Genomic DNA, 20,082 nt, shown 5'->3' with positions numbered 1-20,082 from the left:
ATACTACATTTATATAATGAAGGATAAAAATCATGATCTTCTCAATAGATGCAGAAAAAAGCATTTGACAAAATGCAACACCCTTTCATGATAAAAACTCTCAATAAATTGTGTGTAGAAGGAACATCCTCAGTATAACTCACAGATGACAAGCCCATATCTAACAGCATACTCAATGGTGAAAGACTGAAAGCTTTTCCTCTTTTACAAGGGTGCCCACTCTTACCACGTCTCTTCAGCATAGTACAGGAAGTCTTACACAGAATAATCAGGAAAAAGAAGTAAAATGCATCCAATTTGGAAAGGAAGTAGTAACTGTCATGTTTTCAGGCAATACAATCTTATATAGGGAAAATCCTGAAGACTCCAAAGAACTGTTAAAACTAATCATCAAATTCAGTAAATTTGCAGAATACAAAATCAACATACAGAAGTCAGTTTTGTTTTATATACTAACAAGGAAATATCTGTAAAAGAAATAAAATAATCCCATTTGTATTTGCATCAAAAACAAAAGAATACTTGGGAATAAATTTAATCAGGAAGGGGTGCTTGGGTGGCTCAGTCATTACGCATCTGCCTTTGGCTCAGGTCATGATCCTAGGGTCCTGGGATCGAGCCCCACATCAGGATCCCTGCTCGGCGGGAGTCTGCTTCTTCCTCTCCCACTCCCCCTGCTTGTGTTCCCTCTCTCGCCATGTCTCTCTCTGTCAAATGAACAAATAAAATCTTTAAAAAAATTTTTTAACCAGGAAAATGAAAGATCTGTACTCTGAAAATTATAAGACTTTGATGAAAGAAATTGAAGAAGACACAAACAATGGGAAAATACCCCATGTTCATGGATCAGAAGAACTAATTTTGTTAAAATATACACACCATAAAATCCTTCTGTAGAATCAATGCAATTCCTATCAAAATTTTATTAAAATTCCAATGACGTTTTTCACAGAAATAGAAAAAAGCAATCTTAAAATTTGTATGAAACCACAAAAGACCCCAAATACCCAAATCAATCCTGAGAAAGAAGAACAAAACTAGAGGATTTGCATTCCTGATTTCAAACTGTGCTTCAGTGTCATAGATGTCAAAATAGTATGGTACTGGCATAAACAGAGACATACAGATCAGTGAACAGAATCAAGAGCCCAGAAATAAACCCTCATATACTCAATTGGGAATACTCAATGCTAAAAAGATAGTCTCTTCAATAAATAATATGGGAAAACTGGATAATCTCATGCAGAAGAATGAAATTGGACCCATACCTTACATTATTCACAAAAATTAGCTCAAAATGAGTTAAAGACATTGGTGTTGGCAATGATTTCTTTGGCTATGACACCAAAAGCACAAGTAACAAAATAATACTTGAAATAAATAAATGAAGCTACATCAAACTGAAAAGCTCTTGTATAGCAAAAGAAACAACCAATGAAATGGAAAAGCAACCTACAGAATAAGAGAAAATATTTGCAAACCTTATATGTGATAAAGGTTAGTATCCAAAATATATAGGAACTCCTACAACTCAATAGCAAAAAGTGAACAACCTAATTTAAAAGTGGGCAGAGGGGGTGCCTGGGTGGCTCAGAGGATTAAGCCTCTGCCTTCAGCTCATGTCATGGTCTCAGGGTCCTGGGATCGAGCCCCGAGTTGGGCTCTCTGCTCAGCAGGGAGCCTGTTTCTCTCTCTCTCTCTCTCTCTCTCTCTGCCTGCCTCTCTCCCTACTTGTGATCTCTCTCTGTGTGTCAAATAAATAAATAAAATCTTTAAAAAATAAAAATAGAAAAAATGAAAGTGGGCAGAAGACCTCAATAGACATTTTTCCAAAGAAGGCATACAAATAACCAATAGGTAGGGACATGAAAAGATGCTGTTAGAAAAGACACCTGTTAGAATGGCTGCCATCAAAAGGAGAAGTGAAAACAAGTGTTGGCGAGGATGTGGAGAAAAGGGAACCCCTGAGTACACAGTTGGTGGGGATGTAAATTGGTACAGATGCTGTGGAAAACAGTATGGAGGTTCAACTACCATGTGGTCCAATAATGTCCAGTAATATCTGGGCATATAGCCAAAGGAAATTAAATCAGGATCTGGAAGAGATATCTGCTCTCCCATGTTTAAGGCAGCATTATCCAGTAGCCAAGATATGGAAACAATCTAAGTATCCATCTACAGATGAATGGATAAAGGAGATGTGGCATATATGTACAATGGAGTATTATTCAGTCTATGAGGAATAAGGAACTCTTTCCATTTGTGACAACATGGATGGACCTTGAGAGTGTTATGCTCAGTGAAATAAGTCAGAGAAAGACAAATACTATATGATCTCATATGTGAAATCTAGAAGAGGTGAACCCACAGACACGGAGAGTAGAGTAGTGGTTGCCAGGGTCTGTGGGATGGATGAAATGGGGAGGTGTTGGTCAAAGAGTTCAAACTTCCAGTTACAAGATGAGTAAGTACTACAGAATATAGCATAGTGACAGTAGTTAATAATATTGTATTATATACTCCGAAGTTGCTGAGAAAGTAAATCTTAGGTGTTCTCACCACACACCAAAAAAATGGTGATTATAGGAGATGATTGAGATGTTAACTAACCCTATTATGGTAATCCTTTCACAGTGTATAAGTGTATCAAATAATCATGTTATATGCCTTAAATTTACACAATGTTATATCTCAATTATATCTCAACAAATCTTGGTTGGGGGTGGGAGGGAGACATGTTCATCCTTCAAAAGCCATAAAGTTAAAAGGCAAACAATAACTGAGAAAACATATTGCTTAAATACATAATGGGCAAACAATTACTTAGCCTCATAATGCTAATGGGTAAAAAGGGCAAGGCACATGAGCAGGCAATTCACCAAAAAAAAAAAAAAAAAAAAAAATGTAAATGACCAATAAGCATGTGAAAAAAAATATTTAGCTTAAACTGTATTTCAACTGTATCTAATTCAACATGTAGCTCATAACTTAGCATATGGTCTGCACATTCATCTTTCCCGTTCAACAAATGCACAGTAAGATGCTGGGAAGACAGCCATGAACGGGGCAAAGTTCATCATTTGTTTAGACGAGCAACAAAAATGCAAATTGAAATACCGAAATGTCACTTTGCCTAACAAATTGGATGACTAAAAAGAATCCTAACCGACGTTGCTAGGAGTTCAGGGAAAGAGGCAGTCTAATGCACACAAAATAGTAGGAGCTCACGTTAGTGTGCTGGGAACTGGGTAAGTCCGAGCGATCAGAACGGGCACACCCTTTGATCCAACAACTGTATTTCGCATCCTTTATCCTATGGAAAAACTGAACAAGCCACCCAGGGTACACCAATGCAATCCATCAAGCATTGCATTATTCTTGTAGGGAAACAATGACCTAAATGTCCAACAATAGGGACTCTTGGTGAAATGGAGGGGACAAGGTCCAGAAAACAGAGAAGGCATCAGCACTGCAAGAGCAGACAGATTTGGTCTAGATACAAGGAAGTGTGTAAATTTGATGTCAGGAAGTTGGAGAGGTTTTGTTTTATGCTCTGTATCCCCCCCCCCTCCCCATCTATCCCCTGCTCTCTGAACTGAAAAAGCAAGTCTGTCTTCTGAAGGCGAAGGGGTGTAGAATTGGCATTTCCAGATTGTAGAGAAGATTTGAAATAGCTCTTGCATAGAGTGGGAAAGGAAATTATATGGACAAATAGAAAGGATCCCCACACAGCAAGGAAGGCCTGCCTAAGGCCAGAGATCATGAACATTTACCTGAGACACAGAGCCTGCAAAAGATTACAGCAACCTTGAACACAAATAAATGCAAAATAAAAACCCATTCTGTTGGAAGAAATGGTCTGTTAGTAGCAGGTATATTCATAAATCCACATCATTGGATGTAATTACACAGTAGTACAGCCCAAGTGTCAATTCTAAGATTTACATTAGAATTCCTCGTGTCAGGGGCTTCTAGTTTAGCCATTAATCTGCAATGAAATTCACGGATGAATCTCAAACCAAGTTTGGGAGCTGGCGAGAGCAGATAAAATGGAAATGAATTCTCTCTGTACTAGGAACAAAAAAATAGGACATTAAAACTTTAGAAAACTGCAAGTCTCCAGGAAACATAGCTGTCTAATGGAAGAAAAGATAATGTAAAGGTGAATTCTTCCAACATTAGGGCAGAAGCCTGATGGAAATCAAATCCAAATCTGAACCAGACATTTTTTTAACTTCTCAAAAGAAAGAAAATCTGATAGAAAACAGTCAAGAATAATTTAGACACGTTTACAAAAAATAAGACCTGAATGAGGAGGACCCCCGTATTAAGATATTACGGTATACTTTAAAAGCACAGTAATTAAATTTGTGAGAGAGTGATACAAGCTATAATGAAATAGGCCAGAAGTACAGCCTAGAATATATTAAAATTTAACTCATGATTTATCTCATGATTCCCACCTACCTCTCACCCCCAGTTGGAAAAAGAAACTTCTTAATAAATGGTGTTGGGACAAATATCCACTAGTTATTTGGGGGAGGGGAGGAGGTAGCGAGAGGGGAAGGTCCTTAATTTTCCCTCCAGTGAAGGAAGGAATGGATCTTCCTGGTGTGCAGGCCCGATAGGACTTACAGGAGACAATCCCTTATGAGAAGAGGCCGCACAGGCTCTAGAGAGCGAATCTCTGTTCCTTTGCCATTTATTCAACAAATAATTGTTGAGCTATTCCACGAGCTGCAGTACAGCAGGGGTAAGAGAAAAGAGTTACCTGTCTCGTGGAATTTACCTTCTATTGGAGGACACAGCTGATAAATACGTAGACAGGTTCAGGGGATGATGTCAGATTGTGTTAAGGACTAAGAAGAAGGTGAGTCCAGGAAGGTGTTTTCAGACAGCGTTCTGACCAAGTGTCCCTTGGACTGAGGCCTGAAGGAAGAAGTCGGGGAAAATCTAAAGGAAGGTTCTTCCCGGCCGAGCAACACAAGAAAGACTTACGGTGGAAATGACCTGGACAAGTTTAAGGAACTGATGAAAGAGCCAGGGTGGTTGGAGCAACATGGCAATGGGGAGGACAGCGAGAGAAGTGACGGGGGCCGTGCGGAGAGCCTCAGCTTTTATTCTGAGTGACATAAGGAGCACCTGGAAAGGTGTCCACAGAGAATGACAAGGAGGACCTTTCATTTACCAAGATCCCCCAGGCTGCCAAGAGGTAAAAAGAATCACCTCCTTTCCCAGTGAACGTGGAAGGTGGTTTCACGTCTCACTGGGCTTCTTCAGAAGTGAGCACGTGCCCCAGCAACACCCCGGTTACTGCCAGCAGCGGGCAAACACTTCCCGTCAGTATCAGAAACAATTTTTCGGGAGAACAGCCAGTAAGTATGCAAAAGCAAAAAGACTGATGACCATGATCACCCCCTCTGCTGGGAAAGCAAGTCCTGCCTGCCAGACACCGACCAAGGCAGGTTCAGGCAAAGGTAATGGCCTCCTCATCCCCCTCTTTTGTCACCTCCACCAGTCCCAAAGTGGCCTTCACTGGGTGTCAGTTGTCCGGCATTAAACAAGAACATGACCTCAGGAAAACATACAGACCAGGGAGTTTAATTCTGGATTGAAAATGCAGTTTTCAAAAATTCACTTCTGTCATCGCCATTAAGACAGGACGTCATTTCTTTCATACATGCCTTGAACATCAAAACCTAGATGATTTAGGCCCCAAACATTCCTAGAGGACAGTTCTCTAATCTCTGTTATGGTTTGTAGTTTCGTTTTATTACATATGCGAATTTATTGTTTGCACTCCAATTTCCTTCCACAATTCTGTGCCACCCTCTTTCATCAAGTCATTTCAGGGACAGGGGTCTGTTCATGGAGGATGTGTTTTGACAGGTTGTAGAGGTCTCGTCAGAGCGCCTTATGTTTTATGAGAGCTGAAACATATTTGCATTGAATTTTTCTAGCAGATTTCTGTCAACTATTGAAAAGGGCATATGGAGTTTCTTTTCTTACCTTTGAAAAGGGGTGGGGGAATACATGAAATCAGGATAAATTTCCTTGCTTCCTCTTGGTAGTTTGATGGAAGCATTTCTTAAAGCCAACACAGCATCTGTAATATGGGACAGAAAAGTAACGAGGAGACCATGAAGTCTGGACCACACTTAGAGCAGATTTCCTTAGAGACCACATTCCTTTTCACTGACTGTCCTTGCTGGCTCAGTCCTAGGTAGGTTCAGGAAGGCTCAGAACCAGAGCTTGTCACTGGGGGGATCTCAAGCTCCGTAGTGTGGCTTGGTGGGTGGTGTGGCCAAAGCTTATTCTGCTGAATGTCAATGCAGCCCTTGTCTCGCTGACCTATCTATTGTTACTGATCTGATTATTCAGTACAATTCCACAGTCACTTCCTACAGACCATTGGGTTCCGGGAATTATGTGCAGAGGAGGTGGTGTGACAGGTGGGAAGGAGCGTGGGCTTCGGAGACCAAAGTCTCTGGGCTCAGATCCCAGCTCTGCATCTTCTATGAGCCATAGTTTCTTCATCTCTAGAGATGGAATTAAAACATCAACCGTGTCAGGTTGTTGTGAGAGCTAAATGTAATAATGAGAAGCCTGGAGTCCCAATGGCACCAGGCGGACCCACGTTAGCTCTGAGCTGGCTGCCTTCTTCCTTCTGTTCTCTCCTGGAGGGGTCTCGGGAGCAGCCTTCAGCAGGGGAGAAGTGGGGCCCCACGTGGGTTTTATGCAACGTGAGCTCCTGAAGGGCTTTTCTACTCTGCGTGAGCGCTACCCCTTTGTGTTCAAAAAGGTCCTTAGAAGAGCCCGGGTGAAGCTTTTCGCTGCATTACCTGGAAGGTCCGCGGTCTCCCATTAGCCCCCGAGGAACGTTCATTTATCACAGGCTAGAAGGAGAACAGGAGGGCCCCACACCTCCACCATTTTCTTGTTTTTACCAGCCCAGCTATAAAGGTTGTGTCCCCCCAACCCACTCTGGTGAACTGACACAAAAATGACAGATTCAAGGGATACATGAGTTGACTCGGTCATTAAGCATTTGCCTTCTGCTCAGGTCATGATCCCAAGGTCCTGGGATCGAGTCCCACATCGGGCTCCTTGCTCTGTGGGGAACCTGCTTCTCCTGCTCCTCACCCACTAGTGCGCTCGCTCGCTCTCTCTCTCTCTCAAATAAATAAATAAATACTTTTAAAAAACCAAAATAAAGACTAAAAGGGTGACCTGGAGCTTATTCCATCCTGGCCATTAGCGATCACTGTGTCTTGGTCAGAAAGGATCTTTGCAATACTATATTTTCCCTTATTCCAAGAGCCCAGGGAACCCTTCTTTCTCTGCTGGTGTTGAAATCTCCTTACCAGTGTCAGTTTGTGCCAGCTCCCTGGGCTCACTTAGCTCAGCCGACTGGGCTCACAGCCCATCTTGCTGCCTCCCTCCCCAGTCCACAGCCCCAGCATGCTCTCAGCTCTTTCCAGAAAAGTGCTCCTCACCCTTGTAACTCCCACAGAGCTGCCCCACCCCAGGGCCCAGTAACCTTGAATTCCAGCTGTAGCAAGAGTTCCCAATGCTTTTCTCTGCCTCCGCTTCTTCCCAGCCCTAAATCTGTCCCTCCTCTCCCAGTCGGAACTGCCTTCCTACAAACATAGGCCTCTCGAGAGTCCTGTGAGGAATCTGGGGTTCAAAACGAGGCACGTCTGGGTGCAAAGCTGGCTCCTTCAGAGCAAACCCCTCCCTAAGGCTCAGCTCCTCATCTGGGAGATGTGATCATAGTACAGGCATCGGAGGGCAGTCAGGAGAGCTCAGGGAGGCAAGGCCAAAAGTGCTCATCCCAGAACTTGGCAAGCGGTAAGTGCTCAGGAAATGCCGGCTCCTGAGAACAACGGCAGCGAGAACCTGCCATGGCACCCACTTTCAGGGAGCACAAAACTCAAACTCCCGAGCTTGGCATTCGGGGCGCTGCCCTGCCCCCATCTCCCTTCTCCTGTTTGTCATCCTTGGCATGCCCCAGGCTGCGGTGCCAGTCCCTATGGGGTCAGGGCTCTGGGAATGGCGTCCGAAAGACCTTCCTCATCTTCGCTGTTTCTTAACTTCTTTCGTGTGCTTTCAGACCAACCCCAAAGTCACAAAGTGGTGGGGCCCCTACAGATCTGCAGCCCACTGCTCACAGTGCAGGGCAGGGCCTCTCTTCTGCTACCTGCTGTTGGTCTTCGTGTCCCTCTCCCCTGTCTGCTCTCTGAGGACAGGGACGATGGCTGACTGGCCTCTGCATCCCCTGCAGGGCTCTGTGCCAGGGCCCTAGCATGGGATAGACTCTTCCTGAAGGCTTGCATTCAATTAGTGCTGATGGGAAACAGCAGGTGATGTCTGAGGACCTGGTTGTTCAGTTTCCCAGCTAGGCAATGACATCCCTTGTTTTTATTGCGTATCAGTACTCCCAGTTCACTCTGCTCCCAGTCAAAGGGAAATACGTGTGTATATATTTCCCAGAATACGTGTGTGTGCCTGGCGGGGGCGGTGGTGGGGGTGGGCGGTCTGCCTGTCCATGTCAGGTTGCCCATTGTCATCTCTTAGGACAGACCATTCTAGAGTCAGATATTACGTTCTCCTTTTTTGATGTTAGGTTACCCCTTGTTTATGAAATTATTGTGGTGGTTAATACCAGATTATAGTGGGGTTTTTTCTTTTTAAAATATTATTTTTTTAAAGATTTGATTTATTTATTTGAGGAAGAGAGCGAGTGAGAGAGAGCACAAGCAGGGTGAAGGGCAGAGGGAGAAGCAGACTCCACGCTGAGCAGGGAGCCCGACGCAGGACTCGATCCTGGGACTCCGTGATCATGACCTGAGCCGAAGGCAGATGCTTAACTGACTGAGCCACCCGCATGCCCCTCTTTTTAAAATATTCTTAGTTGGCAAGAAAAAAACTGGGAAATGAAGAGGAGCAAAGTTTAACTTTCTTCAGTAAAGAACAGTAAAAAGCATTCTTCAAAACACAAGTAGGCAAGAAAAGCTGTTTCGAGAGCATGACATAAAGTGGAAGGCATCTGAGTCACCAGGCCATCGCCAGTAACTGGTCCACCTAGAGACAGTGGGGCAGGTGGGGGGGTGGGTGTTGAGAAGGGCCCAACCCTGGACCCAGGCACTGTGTGGCCCCTTGACACATGCTGTCTAATTTACTCTCCAAAGTCTCTTGAGCCAGATGGTGTTATCTCTTTCACAGTGGGGGCTCAGAGAGGTTAAATCATTTGCCCAGGGGCGCCCGGGCAGCTCAGTGGGTTAAGGCCTGTCTTTGGCTCAGGTCATGATCTCAGGGTCCTGGGATCAAGCCCCGCATCAGGCTCTCTGCTCAGCGGGGAGCCTGTTCCCCACTCCCTTCTCTGCCTGCTGCTCTGCCTACTTGTGATCTCTGTCTGTCAAATAAATAAATAAAATCTTTTTTAAAAATTAAAAATAAATCATTTGCCCAAAATGTCACAGGCAGTGTAACCTAAATTTCCCAAGCCTCGTGGTCTGGGGTATGCAATGAGGAGGTTACATTCATATCAGTCCTCAGTAGGAAGCCACAGGACTGCAGCACCCATGTCCCCCCGCCCACAGCAGTTGGGCGAAACTAGGGAGGCTTCTCTAAGTGTGCATGGACCGTCCACCCATAGGGGCCTGCCTGGGGCCTTTACAATTGTCTAGGGAGGACAGCAGTGCCTCCCAGAGGACAGGCCTCACCAGGCCGCTGCTGCCCACATGCCTTCTCACAAACAGGTTCCAGAGCAGCCATGTCAAGGCCAACATATGACTTCCCTGTACCCAAGCACTTCTGCCCCCATGGGCGCTTTCCTCCATAGAACCCACTAACAAATCAAATTTTACAACTGTGTAGATATAAAAATTAATATATTAATATTATGAATTAAAACATGTTCCTGGACATAAGAGTTCTTTTTTTATCTTCTTCTTTTTTAATTAAAAAAAAAATTAAAACATTTTTATAGGCTCCTAAAAGAATGTTGAGCCATGGGCTCCATGCCTGCTGAGCCCAGCGGACAAGGAATGGGAGTCTTTTGCCAGAGGGGGAGTCCTCTCACCACTGCCCACCCCTGTTTCATGGATTGGCCCATGGACCTCAAAGCCTACTGCCTCCTTCTTTATGTCACAAAAACCCTAGTACTCAGGTCCCTTCAGTCTCTACCTGTTTAGCTCTTCTATTCTTGTTATAGGCATGGGAACAGTTCCCAAGGTAGACCTAGAAAAAATTCCTCTTCTGCCCCAGATGCCTGCATACATCATTTAACCAGGAAGGCTTTTCTCCTCCCCACATTGTATTCGATGAGATCATATCAAGACTTACATCAAGTCAAATAAATAGACAGCCAGGCCTCCGTCACAGCCCTAGTCCATCACATGCAGCCCGACGTGGGATCTGTTTTGGCCCAGCTGAGTCAGGCAGACACACACGTGAGCCGGGGTGGAACCAGGCCTGGAATCAGCCCTCTGGCATCCAGAGTGTTCCCTCTCTGAGAAGCCAGGCATTTCACACGCTTCCGCTATTCTCATGTTGGCAAGCTTGGGATATTCTGGTAAGGAGCATTCCTGTCTATTCCAGCTTGAAATGAGTCTGCATTTCTTTGTCCAACACAATGCTTTGAAATGAATGATGATGCCAGAAAAAAATCTCAGGAGAGTTTACAAGGATTGCTACTGATCAAGTATATCTAGCGTTTAGGCTGGAAACCGTCTTTTCTTTAGAACTCTGTAGACTCAGAATCTGTCCCTGGGAACACCTTGCAGTCTGCTTGTCTTGGGCAAACGGTTTATAAGGAAGAGTAAATGGAAGAGGAATTCGTTCTGGCAGAACGTTTTATGTAAAGAGGGAGTACATGGGGACAGGATGGAGAGATCACCAAGGCTAAAGTTTGTGGGGTGGGAGACAAAAAGGAAAGAAGTCTTGCTTCTCTCTGCAGTCCCTAGAGAGAGAAGAATGAGACAGCTGGGGTTGATGACTTGGGTCCTGCCCTGCTCTTCTGCTTTCTTGGGCCCATTGAAATGGCCACCATGGCAGGACCCCGGCCCCAGAGTGGTCCGTAACCTTCTGAAAGGTCTGCCTTACAGGCAGCAGGAAACATGACTCCTTGCTGAGATTCCTTACCGTGCTGGCTCTGGTGAGTGATCAGGGAAACCGGAGTGGTTCTCATTCCCTTCTGTACCCTGAGTGTAGACTGTTTGGGTCAGCCCCAGAGGTAGTAAGGTCAGCATGATGGATTTGACGTTCCACCTGGGGCTGGGACACAGACTGACCCTGACAGGGGACACTCAGGCTCTCAATAGTGATCACTGAAAACCATGCCCTAGCTGTACCAAGTCATGTTGGCACACGCCAGGCATTTAAAAAGGGAATCGCACGGGTATCTGGCGCTTAACAAAATGCATTATTTAATTTGTATTTCTTTGATCACTAGAAGGTTGAATTTGTTACTGCATGGCCATTTCCATCCTATCATCTGTGTGGCCCTTGGCCTTAAGTGTCCTTGAGACCAACCTTCCTGTTCTGTAATCGCCCCTATGCTCTCTGCTAATGTCCACACTTTCACCTCTCCCCTCTTTGATCCCATGAAACTGTCACATTGAATCCATCTTATAATTACTCTCTGGAGTACCATCAGCTACATAATAGCTCTCTTTGGGCTCTCAAATTGTGCTTTGTTTGTGCCATTCAGCTCGGCCCTCCGGGGCTGTAAGCAACAAAGAGGAAGGATTCTTTAGCTATTCACTTCTCCCACACACCAGGCTTCCTGCCAGCACCCCTGTCCACACCAGCTTTTCATCTGAACAAAACCCTGTCCAGTGCTAAATATAGCTTTATTTAACATAATTGTACAAGGTGCTTTCTACTTTTAAATCTAGACTGGCCAGGGAGTGGGACATTTACATAACAAGCTGGTGTCAGCCCTGATTTCCTTTATTGGAATGGTGAGGAAACTAAGGAACAGGGAGGTTTGCAGCCCTGCTCCTGTCATAGGGCTAATTAAATCCCAGGTATCTTAACTTCCAGTAGGTGCACTGTTCACTCCCACCCCCCACATCCATGCAAATAGCCCAGTCCTTGGTCGTGGGCAAGGAGCCCCTGAATTCCTGTGAAGGCTGGTGGATGGCAGTGTGTACTTCCCCTCTGAGAGCTCACCCACCAGACTGGGGGAGGGGTGCTCCCGCCATCTGGCTCACCAACCAGAGATCTTGTCCACTTTGCCTATACTTTCTTTCTTTTCTTTTTTTTTCTTTCTTTCTTTTTTTTTTTTTTTTTTTTTTTTTTTTTTTTTTTTTTTTTGCCACTACCCCCAGCTGGAGGCTAGTCAGCTTCTGAAGTGTTCCAGGGCTTTCCCCAGACCACAGGGCTTCCAGGTGAAGCTGTGGTGCCCTCCTCAGCCCAGCTGCTGGGTACTGCCACATTCTGACTTAGTGGCAAAAGCAGATGCCTTCAGGGCACCTGAAGTATGTCTGCATGTCAAGTGGCTGGCGTAGGACTAGGCATGCCATGAGGGCGGGGCTTTACCCATTGTCCACTTTATCCCAGCACCTGGAACAAAGTCTGCACACCATGGACCACCCCCAATAAAATATGTAGGAGGAACAGTGTGGGGATCGCAGAGATCTGGCAAGTAAGGGTCTCGTGGAAGCCATTCTTGTTAAAAAGCACACCTCTGGGCAATATTTGGCTTCCAGCTTCCAACCCCTATGGTTGAATAAACAAGGCTATTTATGGATAGAATGAAACAATGACCTCCAAGCAACAGCGATGCCCCGCTTATCGCTTTGATGTAATATATTCGGTTGGAGTCAGGACGCAGGACCAGTTTAAGCACCTCTTAAATCCTTCCCTTTAAACAATGTTGTCCTAATTGGAGACGTGTAAATTTTCACACTTTCCCTTCTACTGTGCTGTGGTCTTTTTCTGAATCTCTTAGTCATATGCCTTTCTTTTCAAAAAAATGTACAAAGAACACCCCTTTTACCAAATAAGGAACAGACTTTCTAAACACAAACTTATGTCCTGAGAGAAGGGTGACAAATCTGCTTTCATTTGTACAACGTCACTTTTTCTAAAATGGACTTAAGCAAACAGTGGCAGCTGTTTAGTGCCGAAAACATTTTGAGCCCAATTCATCTTCACAATCCACCAAGCGAGTCACAGCGTCCTGGATCGCAGGGGACAGCCCCTGCAAGTTTCTCCTCCAGTGAAGCGTTGACCCTGGCTGTTCCCACGGACACTGACCTTATTCCACTAGGTCTGTGTCATTGTCCTTCCATCTCGTTCTCCCAACACCCCAGACCCATTTGTTTGGGTTTGTAGCAAAGTCCCCTGAACCAAAAGGAATGTGGCTCTTGGGTCAGCCAAGCAGCTGTTCTAGAGCAGACAGGCTGGATGGGGAGCCCTGTGGGCACACGTGCCCTAACCCTACAAAGGATTGACAGATACGAGACCATGTGCCTCAGCATGGAAGCCCAGAGCCAGCTTTTAGACTGTGACTTGTCACTTAAACACATCGAATTGGGAAGGATATCAAAACATCCTCTAGCAAGTAGGATCTGCTTGGAGGAATGGAAAATCAAGCCATAGCCATCATTAATATTTTAGCCAGGACATATGAGTACCTTAGAAGGTACCAAAGTCATTAAAATTCCAGATTTTCTTGAAACATTTTACTGGTAAATTGTTAACACACACACACACACACACACACACCAGTCAGCAGTAGGCAATATTGGACTTCCAGTTTGCAAGCCCTTTGATGGGATAAATAAACTGGGTTCTAGATTGAAACCATTGCCATCCAGAAACACCAGACTCCAGCCTACTGCTTGACGTTCTATCCTGACAAACTTAAAGATGCGGATAACTTTTTGTGGTGGCAGTGCCTCTCTCCATCAATGACCTTGGCCCAGATCTGGACTGATTATAATTTTCAGTCCTGAATGTAAAAGCTTGTTTCAGTGAAGACTATATTCAGCTGCAAATAACAGAAAATCTGGCCAACAGTGGCTTCAATGGTAGGGGACTATTTTCCTCATGTAACAAGATGTTCAGAGGCAGGGGTGACTCACAGTGGTTCAGCTGATCCGCGGCTGTCTGGGCCAGGCTCTTTCAGGCTTTCTGACCCACGCTACTCAGCATTTTGGTATTTGTCACAACTGCATACCTGTGATCAAGGTAGACAGGAGTGGGGAGGGAGGACATCAGCTGGATCTATTCACCTAGTTAAGAAAACCAAAGCTTTCATTGAGACCACTGGGCAAGCTTTCCTGCCAGGCTTACTGGGCAGAACTGTGTCACGTGACTACCCCTGGCTGTGAGAGATGAGGGAAATGGAGTGTTTCTCCTTTCAGCCTCTATGGTCGAGCAGAGCAAGGGAGAATGGGCTTGACAAGAGGTGTGTGGGAGCTAAACACACAGGGGCTACTGACACACAGCAGGGGAACACTTCCAACACTCATTGTTCAGATGATGAAGCTGAGTTCTAGAAGTACACAGTAACTAGGTCAAGATCCTATCATCAAATGAAGTTAGAGCCAGATCTAGAACCCAGGTCTCTTAACACCCAGTCCAAAAGGCTCCCTAATGGACCAACCAGGGTTGTGGTTGGACAGAGTCTGTGGCTGGAGCTCTATTGAAGAAGTAGAATATCATCCAGAAAATGAGCTTTGGCGATAAAACCACCAGCAGCGGACAGGGGATGGAATAGCCTCCCCTTGAGGTTGCCTTCTTCCCTGGAGGGGAAGGACAGTAGAGGGACAGAATCAAATAATTGTGTGAATCACAGAAGCCAGGCCACGTCCAGTCAGGCCACCTCCAGGTGCCCTCCAGCCAGGTAGACTTTCCAGTTTCTCGTCCTTTTGGCACATCGACGTTTGTGCGTGTTATAATGGAATCAGTCTCATAATGAGCACCGTGATGATGTCAAATTTCCACGTCATTGTTAATGTGCTGTTCTTGTCTTCTGTCCCCTTCTGTTATTGGACCAAACAGAAGTATTCTGCTGTTTCTCTCTGCAACATCTCCACAGAAGTCTTGAAGGTCATCAATGCCACAGAGGAGCTGATAGCAGAGTCCTCAGGGTCCTTGGAGTTCCCACCTGTTCCTCCCGACAGAGAGAAGGGGACATTTCCTCTCGGGATAGACCAAGTGAGACTGGATGAGCAGCTGACTTCCCTGGAAGAAAACGTAAGACAGTGGGGATGTTCCCTGTCTAGGGCAAACAGGTGCAAAGAAGAAACCAGTGAAGGTGTAGCCCATCCCAAACAGTGCAGGGATGCATACACACTACCACAATAGCAGGTATATTCCCAGGGAGGCACCGGGCTGGGTTCTCCAGAAGCAGACCTGGAAATGAGGGTTTGCATGCAAGTGATTTCCTAGGAAGCACTCTGCCAAGGAAGCTGGTTAGAGAGTGGGGAAAGATGGGGACAGGGAAGAAGTCAAAGGAAGGTGTGACCTTTTTTTTTTTTTTTTTTTTTTTTTAGATATTATCTGTCCATTTGACAGAGAGGGAGAGAGAGAACACACAAGCTGGGAGAGGGAAAAGGCTCCCCGCTGAGCAGAGCCCAGCATGGGGCTCGCTCGATCCCAGGATCATGACCTGAGCCAAAGGCAGACACTTAACCAACTGAGCCACTCAGGGGCCCCAACAAAGGTGTGACCTTAAAGGAAGAGTAGCTTTGACCTGATCCTGCAGGAAGCACTAGGGCGTCAGTTGCATCTCAGGGTTGTCGTGACTTGAGGCAAAGGAATTGGCCTTTCCTACAGCCAGCAGACGGTGTCTTCTTGTGGGGGTAGGGGGACGCAGAAACTGCAAAAGGGACCCAGTTGGGATCCAGGTGGAGCACTGCCACAGGGAAAGGGGGTGGTTGCCAACAGAATATAGGTCACAAGTGGTCTACCCTGCTTCCAGGCTTGTGTGCTGGTAGTGGATTTTTCTAGTCTGACTTGGGAGAATGGAAAGGAGGTACCAGATTCTGAAATACAAATATCCACACTTATTCTTGAGTGTTTTAATAAATTCCTGATGAGAATTTCCCAACACTCCAGACTAGGGGGTGGCACAGAGCTTGGGACAGTAACCATTCGGGCCATACTCTCTGTCACCAGCAGGCGTAGTCCTGCCCATGGACTCAAGTGGTTCCATCTTTCCAGACCCAGCAGAGTCAACCCTGATTGTGGGGTGCTGTCATGAATACAGTTCTCAGAAATCAGGATCTGTTAGTAGAGGTAATTTTTGCAAAAAGTTGAAACAACAAATCAAAATGACTCAGGGTTTTTAAAAAAAATGCCAATAGTTGCTTTATCTTAAAAGTTAAAGACTCTCTCCTTTGGAATTCCCATAAAACCTAAGTAGAGGTCTGTCTGCCCCTTACCTCCCTTTACTGCCCTTTCTATCCACTCATCTGTCCCCATTAGATTGGCACCAGTGACATTTTGGGTTCGATAATTCTTTGTTGTGGGGGGTGTCCTCTAGGTGAAAGATGTTCAGCAGCGTCCCTGGCCTCTACCCATGAGATGCCGGTGACATCAAACTGTGACAGTCAGGGTGCCTGGGTGGCTCAATCGGTTAGGTGTCTGCCTTCGGCTCAGGTTTTGATCCCAGAGTCCTGGGATCGAGTCCCACGTTGGGCTCCCTCATCGGCGGGGAGTCTGTTTCTCCCTTTGCCCCTCATCCCACTTGTGCTCTCTCTCTCTCTCTCTCAAATAAATTAATAAAATCTTTAAAAAGAAAAAAAAAGAAAGGAAAGGTAAAGAAAAAAGAAAAGAAAATGTTTATTTAAAAAATCTGACAGTCAAAATGTCTTTAGACATTGTCAAATACTGGACAAGCAGGGAGGCAGGAGCCCGGTCATCCCCAGGTTAGGAATCCGATGTATGAATCCCTGCAGAACACCATCTTTCCCATGAGTAGCCCAGCCCTTGCCCAGAGCTTGACGCAGAAGTGCTGGAAGAATGTTTACCTGGTACATGGTTCAGTCGAATGAACTCCTTTTCTTGAAAAGAAATGTTTTATTGCTAACTTAGAGGGTCTCTGTTCTTTAAATATGTCTACAATACAGTTCTTTCAGTATTGATAGTCCTAAAAATAGCCTTAATCCTGGACACACAGAGCAGAAAAAGTTAAGATATGGCTCACCAGGAAAGAGCTGGTTTTTTACCAAGTATTGTATTTTTTAAAAATGCAATACGTGAAACATTCAGATTTAAGAGATGACTGTGGGTTCCCAGGGAACACTTAAAGGAAAGACAACATGCCTTTTTTTTTTTCCTCCAAGGAGCATGTTGAAAATGCAGTGGCTTTGTGGGAGTTTTCCTTTTGTAAGATCATTTTATTATACACTATGTTTCTTTCCTTGGGTTCCTTAACATTTTCAGGTGGAAACACGTCCACTTAACCCGCTGATGTGAGATGTCAGAAACCCCAGCAGGGACCAGCGCTCTAAGGCGGGGGGTTGTAATTCCTTGCACCCCTGCTCCCCAAGAGTTAACTGCTTCTTCCCCCCTCCTCCCTTCCCCCTTCCAGCTTTCCACACTGCGCCTCAGAAGAACATCCCCGTCCCTTTGAATTCTGTGGTTCTGAGTCAGAGAAGGGCTGACTCTTCTCTTTATCTCTTTAGAGACAAAGATCACAGAGCCCCGGGGCTGGTTTTGCTCTGCGGTTTCCCGGACGGAATTCGGCGAGCCGCCGAAGGGCGGGGCTGATGCTTCAGCCGGCCTCTGGGTGCCGCGGATTTAATTAAACCGGGGCTTTTTGTCCGTCTGTGCTCTAAAGGGCGCTCCTTGGTTTTTCATTGTCCTCGGCGGCCCTGCTCCTTTGTGCCGAGGAGCCGGGAACGCCAGAAATAGAAACGGAGACACCTACTCTCACCTTCTGGACATTGGCTACCACGGTTTCAGGAAAGGACTATTGTCTGAGGTGTGGGTAAGGTTCAGGGAGGCTGCAGCCCCAGAGAGTGGCAGTCGGGGCTGGGGGGAGTGAGGGGAGTGGTCCCACCCCTGGGCTGTGAGGTCCAGGGAGCGCTGGAGCCTGGAGGAGCGCCCCCTAGTGGGAGCTGTCGCCAAGAAGCCCGCCCTAGGAGAGAGCCAGGGCCAGGAGAGTAACTTCCTCCTCCTCCTGCCGGTTGTCTCCCAGTGGCCAAAGCCATCCCAGCCAGCAAGGGAGCCTGGCTGATGAGGTTCACGCAGGTCAGCCTCACAGAGAAGAGGGCGGGGCAGAGAAGGGTGGGAAATGGACCTAGGGGTCAACAGAACCACTGGCATGACCTTTCTCAGACCCTTGGTGTGAGGAGTAGGGACCCACAGAAGCCATCTTGTGGATTTAGGCAGGGTTATGAGTGGGAGGGATGAGTGGGCTCCCTCACACCTCCCACCACCATGGGAAGACCTTCCTCATTCTCTTCTTTGCTAAATGACCGACAGCCTGGGGCACCCGGTAATTCCCAGCACAGAGGCAGTGCAGGAATAGCCCCAACTTCCCTTTTAGCGCTGCCCTGTAATTTTTGGCAACACCAAATCCCATGGTATGTATCTATAGTGGCCTCAGACACAGTAGAACTGCCCTAGGAGGGAGCCCAGCTCTGTCACAGACTCTGGGAGCAGGCAGAGGATGTTGGTCCTCTTCAAGGCTCTCGGGTGCCCTCCGTGGCACAGGAGAGGACGTGGGCCTGGGCCTTATGGAGATGGTCCTGGCTACTTCTGTGGTCCTCTGCCTTCCAGAGCAAGCAAAGAAATGCTATCAATTACTGTTTAGGCATAGTCCTCTAGAATGTGTTTCATGGAAGGCAAGTCCAACAGGATACTATAAAATCAGATCAGTTTCAGCAAGATGTATAGTCTTTCTAGGAAAATTGAGAGACGTGTTAGCACATTAAAGACTCTGAGGAGTCCTGCAGCAAAGAATCTGTTTAATTCTCTTTACCCTTGAAGCTTTGACCACAAAGTCCTTCCTTAGTGAAACACACGTTCTTGTTCCTTGAACCACTTTGAGGAAGGTGAGTTGAACCAGAAGCCAGTCCATGGTGTCATGGGCATCAGTGGCTGGAGTTTGGAGAAGGCATAGCTTACACAGACATGGTAGCCATGGTTCTTGCCAAAAGCGAGCCTTTACTCAGCCAGCAATTCCAGGTTAATGGTTTTCAAATGGATTGTTTTTTTAAGACTAGAATAGCATTCCATTATCATAGCGTGTTAACTTGTGCTATTTCACCCCCAGCAACAGAATCAACGTCAGGTTGATCTATAACCACAATAACTCAAGTACCTTTAGGTCAGAGTTTCAAGTGTAAAACGTCATAATGTTGCAAGCGAGATTAAGTATTAGGGCATCAGGGGACAGGGCAGATAAAGGATGGGACCTGACATCAGCAGCCAGGAGCTCAGATCTCAAGTCCACCTCTTCCCAGCTTTGAGGCATGGGGAAGTCACTTAACCTCCAGGATCTAATGTTCTCCTCTTTAAGACAGTGATGATGATAATAGCACGCACCTCAGGGATTGCTATGAGCATTGAAGGAGAAATGTCCCATAAAATCCTTGGCTTAGTGCCTGGCTCAATAAATATGTGTGGTCACCACCATCGCCAGTACCAGCCCATTAGGCACCATCACCTTGGTGGGGAGTTCCTGCTCAGCCCACGCCAGGGCCAAACCACAGAACCTTCCCTCGCCCCCTCATACCAGGAAAGCACACTTTCAGGGAACACAGAGCAAAAGATGAACATTCTGGCCTTGCTGAAGGCTTGGAACTGGTTGACAGAGAAAACAAAGAATATTAGCAGATGACCATGTTGAAGACAAGATGACACAGCTGTGGGATGTGATGATGTTGAGCTTTGTGTGTTTCCAGAAAAATCAAGGTTCTTGAGACCAAAGTTATGACAAATTATGTTTAGCCCTATTGCCACACTCACTCAAATTATTCGTTTCATTTAAATAATCATTCCAAATTTTGTTTCATTGCACAGCCCTGTAAGTCTGAATTTAAAGTGATCTCATCATTTGCCTTTTATCGTCTCTCCCTGCTTCTCTCTCTCTCTCTCTCCTCGATTTTCTTC

General features: G+C 45.9%; 1 protein-coding gene across 1 annotated transcript in view; it reads left to right on the top strand.

Annotated features, from left to right (window-relative positions):
- The window catches only part of MYRIP (myosin VIIA and Rab interacting protein), a gene marked incomplete at its 5' end in the record, with an annotated part of 315,920 nt that overhangs the window by 284,505 nt on the left and 11,333 nt on the right, over positions 1–20,082 (top strand). Inside the window, one exon of the mRNA XM_080821795.1 lies at positions 15,019–15,213. Within this exon, the coding sequence (XP_080677921.1) occupies positions 15,019–15,213 (195 nt within the window). The remainder of the gene's footprint in view (positions 1–15,018; positions 15,214–20,082) is intronic.

This window comes from Martes martes (assembly GCF_963455335.1).
Source record: "Martes martes genome assembly, chromosome: 1".
NCBI classification, from domain to species: Eukaryota; Metazoa; Chordata; class Mammalia; order Carnivora; family Mustelidae; genus Martes; species Martes martes.
The sequence above is the reverse complement of the archived record's forward strand: the minus strand, read 5'-3'. Positions and strand labels throughout refer to the sequence as shown.